At 35.7% G+C, this 11,269-nt stretch overlaps 1 protein-coding gene across 1 annotated transcript in view; it reads right to left on the bottom strand.

Moving 5' to 3' along the window:
• Nucleotides 1-731: 731 nt before the first annotated feature.
• Nucleotides 732-11,269, bottom strand: part of FMN2 (formin 2) — a 152,963-nt gene continuing 142,425 nt past the window's right edge. The window contains exons 18-19 of the mRNA XM_053973973.1: nt 2,929-3,010; nt 732-1,542 (exon numbers count right to left, since the gene is read on the bottom strand). Coding sequence (XP_053829948.1) covers nt 1,516-1,542; nt 2,929-3,010 — 109 coding nt within the window. The 3' untranslated portion in view covers nt 732-1,515. The remainder of the gene's footprint in view (nt 1,543-2,928; nt 3,011-11,269) is intronic.

The following is an 11,269-nucleotide window of genomic DNA, read 5'->3' as shown; positions in this document are numbered from 1 at the left end:
TGACACCCTGTAGAGTATATTAGCCTCTGAACAGCTCGGAATGTCTCCTGATGTGCTAGATTAGATAGGGAATAATGCAACCCAGAAGGTTAGAGCTCATTTGCCTTACCCCAGTGTCTTTCAGGCTCCAAAGCTGTGAGCATGTGCATCCAACTGAGTTGCACACACGATCTGCTTTCAGGAAAAATTAGCTTTGAAAGAAAAATGTTATCAATCAAGCTGATTGGTTTGGGGCTCTTAAATAAGGACTGGAGGAAGGGGTTCTTATCCGTTGAGCAGTCCAAAACTGATACAGCAAATTCTGGATTGCAAATAGGAAGTAAGCATGTGGTCTAAAATGGAAGCCCTAAGTCATATATTTCAATCATTGGGGACACTGAAAGCCTGGAGGAAATGTCTGTAATTCTGTTAAGTGTGAAATTGATGCCAATTAGTTGGTAGTCTATGTTCTGTCACTAGAATTGGCTACTGTTTTCCATAAATGTTGTCTCCATGTGCATCTTTTAATAGCTCTCTAAAGGAGTTTTAAATTAACTGTAAAGCTAATTCCAGAAGGGAAGTCATGTACATGTGGCCAAAAGCCTGTCTGACTTAAGTGATCAGCAGTTAAAACTATACTATACCTTCTAAAGTTCATGTAAAAGTATTAGATGCTTTATATATTAACAAACTATAATAGCCAAATCTCTCATACTCTCTATAATACTTCTGTGCTTTTCTGTATTTTCTGCTTTTTCACTTTTTTTTTTTTTTTTTTTTTTTTTTTTTTTTTTTTTTTTTTTTTTAAATGCTGGATTTCTGACCCCCATACCACCTGGCATTCACTATCTGGCAGAAGATGAAGTAAAACTATGCTGCCTTATTGATTTTAAACATAGTTACAGTAAACATCTTGTTCCACAAATATTTAATCATGGAGGGCAACCAAACAAGTTGGGAAAGCATTGATTATACTGTATAAACAGCACTTAACAATTCAAAATACAAACTACAAATGCCAACATGAAACGGATACAAACAATTCACTAGGAGCAACATTTCTTTCCCTAAACTAAGTGCAGTGCCATGAAGTATTTGTGTCTGATGTTGCCAGTAGGAATGGAAATGTTTTACTGTACTGAGTAGCATTCTTATGAAATTCAACTTAATGCAATTTTCAGCATGTTCAGAACTGATGCAGATACCACTTTTTATGCATGCTGACTTGTCCTATTTGTAATATACCATACACTTTACAAAATACCATTTTTGTGGCAAAGGAGATACAGAGTACAGGGAAGGTGTTTCAAGTCCATACCTAGTCTATTTCTGGGCACTCCATTAAAGTGATTACATTCGTAGATGAATGCACAATAACACATCAGTTTGTGGAAAACTCTAGAGAACAAAACGCAAATTTTAAAAGGTCAAGGAAGCAAATTATCAGGATGATGTAGTTTCCTTCCCTCTCACTCCCCACCCACAGACATGTTGAATTTTGGTAACCAGGTAACAATGGCTTTTGAATTTCTTCTATCAGATTTTCATACTTATCTTTGCTTTCTGAAAAATAAAATAAATTTTAAAAATAAGGACAAAATTTGAGTGTGCACAAAACCACCTTACACAAATATGAAAAGCATAGAAATACATAGGCAAATGTTTGATTTTATTTATGTAGAACTGACTTCACAAATAAACTTTGAAGCTAGAACTGAAGTAGACTACAGCTATACACTGCTTGTGAAATATTTTTGTTTACTTTCCTTTTCAACTCATCAAATTTTCACTAAGACTGAAGGTCCCTGTTTCAGTACAAATAAGAATGATACAGGAATAATTAAAAAATTGTTATTTCTTAAAAGAAATCTCTCAGTGTCTTCATATACAGCAGTATATGTTAGGTGGAGAGATGCAAAACAATGTTAATTTGGGTGGTTCTTTTGAAATAAAATGTTGTTCTGCTTTTTAAAAAAATTGATAAAATGTAGTTTATAACTCCTTACCAAACTATCACTCCATATACATTTCTTGTGGCACTAGCTATAGTCAACTCTCACTAAACATTCAAAATAAGAAAAAATAAATGCAATATTGTTGCTTCCTGTATCAAATTATTTTAGTTAGAATACAGTAAATTACCTCATGCTTCATTTACAAGATGTGTCACAGATAATATGACTACACAACTATGACTGACTACAAAGCACGAAAGAATTAAGTCATGTCTTGGGGTGGTGGGGAACAGAGGACACAGAGAGGGACACAGACACATGAAAAATCTTTTAATACTTTTCGAACATAAATAATGGCCAGTTTCTACAGTTACGAATTAAATTTTTCTGTAAAATCAGTCATGACCCTTACAATGGTTAGGCAATCATAGGGGAAAGGTTTTATTGAATGACCAGAATTACTCCTCTATTATCACTGAAGTTATTTATTTACTTTTAAAAGAATGGTGAGAGCCCAGTATTATCTTTTTCTAGTGTTTCTATTTCAAAAAAATCTATATCAGGGGATCAGAAAACACTGTATTTGATACAGTGATCCACCTTGAAAAATGTGTAACTATCAAAATTCTTCCTTTCACACTGTATCTACAGAAAAGAGAGTGAATACAAACTGAATAAGCTGGAAGACCAAAACTACCTTTCTGCCTTCTATGTGCATCCTACACCAAGACTGGGAAGAACACAGATTGGCACAGTGGAGCAATAATAGACTGCTCTTGCTTGTGCTACATCTATTTTGTGGAGTAATATTCATAAGCAGATTTCAAGTTTGTTAATTTAACACCTTCAAGGAAAATGTTAAACATTAAAGAAAAAAATGCAAAGACCAACCCAGAACAAAAACATACATCAAGAATAACCTACCTATAAAATGCAAAGAGAAAAAGGTATAACAAGTGATATAAACAGAAGTATTGCTACATATTTTACTTACAATTCCAGAGTCATGTTTTGGTCTAATATTGTATAGTGACTTCCCCTTTTTCTGCCTGCAGACTTCCTCTGCTTCTTTGACTCTGAAGAGAGACAAAATCTATAAATACTGCTGTACACCAACAACATTTAAAAAGACAATGCAGTATAAAACTTACAAGTTAAGGCCTGAGGACACAAGTGGATAACTTTATTCTCCATATATTCATTAGCATGCTCCACAAAATAGTTCTTGCACTCCAGGGCTGTTGTGGCCATACCCGGCACTTACACAGACAGGCATAATCAATTCTAGTTACAAAAGAAATCAGTACTTACTGCAGCTGAAGTTTCAAATGTATGAGGGCTTAAAATATACTGGATGATATGTAGTTTACATTTCAGAGCATTCATGCACGTACTGCTGAGAAAACGCCTTTTCTTTTTATCACTGTTTAAAGTATTTCTTCATCTATTCCAACCCTCAGTACTTCAATCACAGTTTAAACAAATTTTGCCACCAAGCTATGTTCCCCTCCACCCACTGTTGTTTATATTTAAAATGGCAAAATAGCTTAACCTAAATTTCCAGTTTTTACTCTCAACCTTTAAAAACAAAAAATGGAAAATTTCCATGGAACACGATGCTTAAACCAAGGTGATGCATGTGACTGCACACATCTCTCTAACTCCAAAGCTGAGGAACCTCAAGGCTACGTGACCACTGGGGATGAGTGCAGTTCAGCTGCTTGGATGTAAAGAGAGGAGCAGGTTCTAAAAGTAAGGGTCCACTTCTTAGTGCTTCCTGACATGGCAGACAGTACCAAATAAAGACCTTGTGAAATGCCACCACATTTTTGGTGAGAGAAGTATCCTTTTTGTCATGCAGATAGGAAACAAACTGAAAGTCAGAGGACTACACTCAGACTGGGAACCTGCCAGACTCAAGCTGATGGGTTCAATGTCACACTGTAAAGTGTTTCTTTACAATTTTCATTCATTTTATATATTAACCTTGTAAACACACATGATTGCTGGAACACTGATAATACAGATTTATGTTATGAATTCTCTGAGCTGCAAAGAGTTAGATAAACACTTTCTATAAGAGAACAATAAATCATGTGAGATCTTTAATGTTTTTTTAATGAGAGATGAGCATTTTATTGATAAATAAAACTGTAGAAAACAAAAATGTAAATTCTATATTGGCTTGATCTTGCCAAAAATGTGGACTTGACATAGCACTTAGTCTGACTTTTCACCATTACCCAAGAGTGAAAAAATAAGCAACAGTTGAATGATATTAAGAAATCATATATCCTTGGCTGGTTCCTTGCAGTTCATCTCCAGACCACTAGTATGTCTGTTATTTCACCAAGACTACACAGTGAGAATCCAACTTTGTGTTACTATTATTTTTGAATAATAGTAATTTTTGTGTGTGTGGTAAGGGCCAAAATTTTGAAAATAAAACTCCAGCTGAGTCTGCTAAGCATAGTAAAAAAAAAAACAACTTCATATTCATCTCTACTTTATTCAACTTCATCAGACACACCTTGTTCTTAAGTTTCAAATTTATACTTTCAAAAATTAATTTAAATTAATTAATCAGTTCTTTTCCAACACTTCCGCAAGCTGCCCTCTTCATTTGATGGCCTTGTATGTTGTTAGTGTAGGGAGACTTTCATGTGCACAGGTCAGGGGGTAAAAAAGCTTTGAAACCTATTCTTTCAAGCTGTAATGCTTTCTCTCTGACTGCAAATCAGATAGATTGCAGCATAATCTGGAACAAAAATGTCAAGCAGCCAAGTAATTCACCTTTAAAATGTATTTAAGTAGATTCAGTAAAAGTGGCAGCCAAAACACAGTGATAGCTTGAAATAGAAACTTATGGGAATGATGCAGAATGAAGAAAAATTCAAAGACATTTTCTTTTCTCTAATACAATTTTTCTTCTGCTTCATGTCTACTTTTCTCCAAAGGAGGAAAAAAATATCTGACATTGATCTTCCCATGATCTTTTCTAAATATTCAGACACATTCCAACCTATCAAAAGGCACTCTTACAAAGTCAGATATAAAATATCACATCTATCACGTAAATTCCTCTTTTTCAAATACAAGTATAGCTGGCTCCCTTCACTGTAGACATCATTTAAATAACAAAATGAAATCTTACATGTGAGTAAATTAGTATCAAATCCCTGTACGTGTACAGGGACCATACAAGTACTACTGAGTTTATCAAAATGACTGTTTTATCGAAGCAGTGTAATATGTGCAGGTATTCAGACTACTCAACATGCAAATGGCAGAATATGTAACGTACAAAAATATTTACCAAATCAGTTCACACAGATCCAGATGGTATTCTTGGGAAATGCCAGAGAATCCTCAATTCCCGTCTTTGTCCCACCTAAACATCCCTCTTCCAGGATGGATTACCCACTGCTTGCTAACATACAAGGTCACAAGACAACACAGCTCCCTGTGGGACTCATGTTAATTCAAACAAAAATCCTCACACAGTAAGGAACCCTTGATAATGCAACTGTTTTCTAAAGACCAGGTCCCATTAAGCGTCACTGTCAGTGTAACATCTCTACATATTCTACTTCAATTAGAGAAACAGCTTTTTGGAGAAAGGTTGTCTCTGCTTGAAACAGCAAATGTTAATAACATGCCACCCTGTGAAGGAGGAAGTCAGAACTTCTGTAGCTCTGAGATGAAAATGATCCACAACCTCCAGACTGATAAGTGACAATCTTAAGGTTGTGTTTCCCAAATTTCCAGTATTATGTAAGAGGTGCTGGTCTCAATAATATGATTGTGGTTCTCAAGGTTTTGGGAGCTTTATGAAATTCCTTGGAGTTTGAGCCCATTTATTCATACCAAGGGAAATAAAGAAGATGAGAAGCATTACTCCCTAATACACTTAAGAGAGTGTAGCAACCACTCAGTTCCAGTTCCAGCCATATCACTGACTCACTGTGTGGGTTTGGGACAGTCCACAGCCTCCTGGCTCGCATCCTGCTCTCTGTGCAGGAAGCTCCAAGCGGTTGGATAGAGACTCAGCGAAGCCCATGTAACCCATGCATATGCTTCTTCAGCAAGAAATGCCCTGAGAAATGTAAAGGTTGCACACCAAAGGCTAATTTCAAGGAGGTTTAGTTTGTGACCATATTAAATCTGGAAGCATGGAGAACTGTATAAATCTACAGCTGTATCTAAAAAGGAAAAGCCAGCAGACTGGTGAAATAGAGGCAAAGACAACTATTAGCCTTCCACAGGGCCAAATCATAAACCAGTGAGTGTGGCTAGCAATTTTGACAGTATGCAAATGTATTTTGTGAAGGTAGATCATTCAGCTTAATTAAGATTTTATTAAATGTAAAATTAAAATAACTTAATCCTTCTGGAAGAGGAAAAGGATGTGTTTTGTAGGAGCATCCACACTATTTAAAATGTGTGATCTAGAAAAGCAGATAAAAGGTCCCTTAAAGTAAGGGCAATAGTCTTAGTCCAGTTGGAAAATAATTGCCACTGGCAAGTTTTTGTCATCTTAGGTTTTCTCTATTGGCCATGAATGTTTTTTTTTTAATCTTTCCATGAAACTAACAAGATTTAGGCAAAAGCACATTGCTTATCAGCTTATGGCTGGTTCAAGCCGTATTTCTCACAATGGCAAGCAAATCCCTGTGTACCTTCCTCTTGCTCAGGCTTTTCCTGCACTACTTCCCACTGACTTCAGTGGGACCCTGATCAGCATGGAGGCGCAACACAATAATTGAAGACAAAAGAGCACAAAAATTGCATGAACACTACTAATAATGAGTTAACTCAACTGTGGTGAGTTGATATAGCTTTATGAAGAAACTAATGGACCTAATTCAATAATGGGAGGAGGAAAAAAGATTTTTGGAGAAAACAACGCAAGACTCCCAACAGCCACAAAGGAGAAGCAACACAACAATGTATTTCCAGGCCAAAATGACACTACCACTCTGCCAATGCAGAGCTCAAAAAACAAGAAAACAGTTAAAAGATATTCCTAGGAAAGGAGTGGGTATTAAATTGTCAGGCCTTCTGTGGAAAAATAGGCTGCCACTCGGGAGACTGTGGAAGAAAAGTCTGAGGAAGGTGGGTGTTCCCCAGTTCCTGAGAATTATAACCCTTAGGCAAAAGCAGGCATGTGATAGATTGATCTATTGTTCTGAAAATACTTAATACTGTTTTTACTTAAACTATTTAGTTTTTCACTACTAATACTTTCTGTTAGAGAAGCTGTTTGGTCCTCTTATAGAGCCATCATTCTCAATGGCAACCAAATCCTCAGAAGCAGGACAGATCTTCCAGGCATGATCTGAGAATGGGAGAGGAAGTTGGAGGTGGAAAAGACATGGTGTGCTCTTGGAGAAGCCAGGTGGTACCCTTAACTTGATAAGCGTGGTGGGAATGACTTTTAAGTTTGCAGTGTGCTAAACTTTGCTAAACTGATGCTCAAACTATCCCACTTCATATTTTACAACCACTTCTCAAAATCACTTTATTTCAGCAAAACTACTTTGGTTCATTTACTATCAATCCCTGTCTCATCCTATGCCAATTCTGGCTCCAAAGTGAGCATATTAGTTTGACAGAAAAGATAACATCAGCTGTGTTACTTTTAGCAATTTTTGCCTCTTATTCTTTTCCCAAGTAATTTCTTGATTTTGTCTTAGTGAGAACATAATTCTACAGAAACTAGAGCTCCCAGCCTAGACAACCAGAGAGTTGATTAACTCTCACTGTATTAATCTGAAGAGCAGAGTTATTCAGGCCCAGGGCAGATTCTATAAATACTTGTTAAGAGTGTTCATCACTTGAATCTCCTTAAATAATAGATTTAGCTAAAGCATTTTTTGCATTATTTCAGAAAGAATATGCTTCCAAATAGCCCCAGCAATAAGAAAATATGTAGGGAACATAGAACACTGGGCAATCAGTGGATCTGTTAAAAAAAAATTAAACAAAAAATCTGCAAGTGAATGAATAGCCAGTCATTTACAGAGCCTAAGAATTATAGTCCTGAAATCTGCTACTTAATAAAATTGAGTCTATCAATTGTCACCTGTAACAAAATAAGTAGTTTCTTATTTCCATCATAATAAAAACTTTTCTCCAGCACTATCACCTCCTTTTACCTCATATTCTCATATTTATTGTGAGACAAACTTATAAAAATTACTATTCCGTTTAAAGATAGCCTGTAAGACAAATAAGCAAGTTTCACTTCAGCATGCACACAGGAAAAAGAAACCAGACATGCTTAAAAACCCAAAAGACAGAGTGTTTTTATCTACCTTCTAGACCAAAAGCCAGCCTGGCCACAACCTTATCAAGGCTTTGAGACTTTCTGTCATCATTCAATCCATTGAAGGGGTAGCCACTTCCCTGCCACTAAACATTAATAATTTTGTCTGAAGTATCTGTGGCAGACAGATTCATTTCTTACTGGCTCCATCTAGGCTTGGTCGCCTTACACTTCACTAGCGAGCACTGTGACATGACAAATGTAATAGCAGTGAGAGGACTGGAAAGTTACTTAGATAGCAGAGCTGCTTGCAGAAACTTCCATGATAAACTCAGACAGATATTACTTTTACAGTTGACAGTATAGTTTATGAAACCCAAAAGACATTTTTCTGCAGATATTTTGCATTTTTTAACACAAAACAAGGCTGAAGCCAATACTCTTTATACTACCAAGTGCTTATTATCAGTTAAATAAAAGGAGTGTTGCCAAAATATTTTATGTAGCTTTGTCTGGGTTGAATATTGAGTTAAACTTGTTTATAATAATAACAGTACCTTTACATATAAAAACAAATAAAAAATCCTCCACTAAATTATCAAATGCCAAACGTCTTTCAGATTTCAAGGGCAGAAAACTTCAAAACTCTCTCCTTAAACCCTTCCAGGTAATGTTCCTATATTTTATTAATTGACAAAAATATTGAAAATATTTTTTTGCTAAGGGAGAAACCAAAACATAAAACCCATAATGGAAAATTACAATTTCCAAAATAAAAGATGAATAAAAAAATGTAGAGCTTTTACTTTCATGCTAATAGGGTTGAAGTGATGACACAGATATGATTCAGTAACTGACTGCAAAGACTTTATATAGATAAGAAGTACATTGTAATGTACCTGATCCCCTCAAACAAACAAATGAAACCTGACATTAGCCTACCAACAGAGAGATAATGTATTAGCCTATCCTGACATCCCTGCCAGCTCCTTGCATGGTTAATTCAAGGACCATGAGACAGACAGTGGTTGTTGGAAAGACACAGTGATTAATTATAATTTCACCCAGAGGACCACAGACAAATAAGTTAAAACATTGTAATCTGACCACTTAACATAGAAAATAATCTGTAGCAGGACCCAGAATAAGATACCTCCTCTGTCAACAGTGTAGACATTGGGGAATATATTTCACTTTTTTTTTTTAGTGTGCATCATGTCAAATGGGCCTAAAATAAAACTTTGATGCCAAATGAAATGAAAATTCAACTTTCCCATTACAGAGTCTTACTGCACTTCACCAAACACTTAAAAATATTCTGGAATTATTTCAGAAGTATTTAGTTTCCCTTGGTTCTCTCTGGCATCAAGTCTTGATGATCTAGGGGTTATACTCTTGTCTATGAAGAGATATACAGATGTGAATAAATAAAATAAAGAGAATACTGTGTAAAACATGATTTAAAGACTATAATTTTAACATTAAAGAGAATTTCACATTGAAAATGTAATGAAATAAAAGAATTGAACTGTTAAAGAATGCCTATGTTTGTAATAAAATGCAAATATACATATCTCCACTAAAATATATTTCATTACCTTTGTCATTAAATTGTCTGAGTGACCAGTATTGCAGGCTGTTCCTGGCTACCTTCAGGCAAGATGGAAGTCACTTTTCTACAGACTTTACATACCAAGATTGAAATTATAGTGAGAAAAGTTAGTCATCACCTTCCACTGTTTTTCTTGGAACTGAAGCCAGGTTGCTCTCACAGAAGCTGGCTACATTTGGACAATTTGGTTAGGAAATTTAACAGGAAATGATAAGGATAGGGAAGAAGACTAAAAGTGAGGTAAAAGTGGTAACATAATCAGCAAGCAAAAGAAACTCATGTGTGAACAGGAGTGTGAAAATCTATGTTAGCTGTAAAATGTTTTTAAGCAGCAGATGGGGTAAAAAGAAGGTAAAAACCTAACTTGTAGAAAATGATAAGAAAAGTCTTGGTAAACAGACTGCATGGAGAAGATGATTCTTAAAGAGAATATGGAAACATACCCTGGACAGAAGAGTCGCTATAATGGGTACGCTGGGGCTACTACATTGGATAATTGATAGCTACCAAATTGGAGTACAAGCAAATATGAGAACTGAATGAATAGAAGGGATTAATGAAGAGAAAATAAAAAAAACCTGAAGTCAGCTGGAGAGCCACAACATTAAGAGATCTCCAGTGCATGAGATGGGAAAGTAAGAGGCCTTGAACTTTGCTGCATGAGGTAAAAAGTGCCCATACATCATTTTGTAAAAACTCAAAAATTACTGCAGACACAGTTAAGTTCTTCTCAAGTATGTAAGAAATCCCCCGATATTAGACTATTCCTTATACTGATTGCCCAAAAAATGCACATGCACTTACACTTAATGGATGTTGCCATTTTGCCAACTCCATGCACTGGTTTGGCAAACTGCTGGAGAGCAAGGAAGTTCACATCTTTGGTAGCTCAGGATCAGTCTGGGTTACAGTAGGTTTTAAGCCTTTGTGAGCATTTCAAACATTTGGGGGCCAATATTTAATGACAAATGCTGCTCATTTGTAAAAGATTACAATGCTTTATTGCACCTCAAATGCCAAAGTGATCATTTTGCCTGGGAATAAAACCACTAACAAATATAAAAAGTGTAGTGTCTGACAAAAATTCTGTTTAAATTTTTAATTACATAATTATTTTCACCAATACGCAAGTATCTGTTGAATATGCAGCCCCTGTTTTTATCATAGACAAATGCCATTCTTTAATCAAGAGGTGATGAACAGGAAAAGGTTAAAAAGAGATTGAAAAGATCACATGGCAGAAATAATGGTATCCTATCCTATCACTACAGCTTTGATTATCACACCCAGTCTGACATTACAGCCATGAAAATAGTCGGTAAACTTCATTATGAAATGATGATTGTTAGCTACTTTCTTTTTATGTAAAACACACATTCTAGGATGCAACATAATGTGCCAGCATGATACAACACCATCACCGGGCAGATACCACTGAAGAACCCTTTGCTGTTT

The sequence above is a fragment of the Vidua macroura genome, chromosome 3 (genome assembly GCF_024509145.1).
Source record: "Vidua macroura isolate BioBank_ID:100142 chromosome 3, ASM2450914v1, whole genome shotgun sequence".
In the NCBI taxonomy this organism is placed as follows: Eukaryota; Metazoa; Chordata; class Aves; order Passeriformes; family Viduidae; genus Vidua; species Vidua macroura.
Note: the sequence above shows the minus strand (reverse complement) of the source record. Positions and strands in the feature narration are given on the sequence as shown.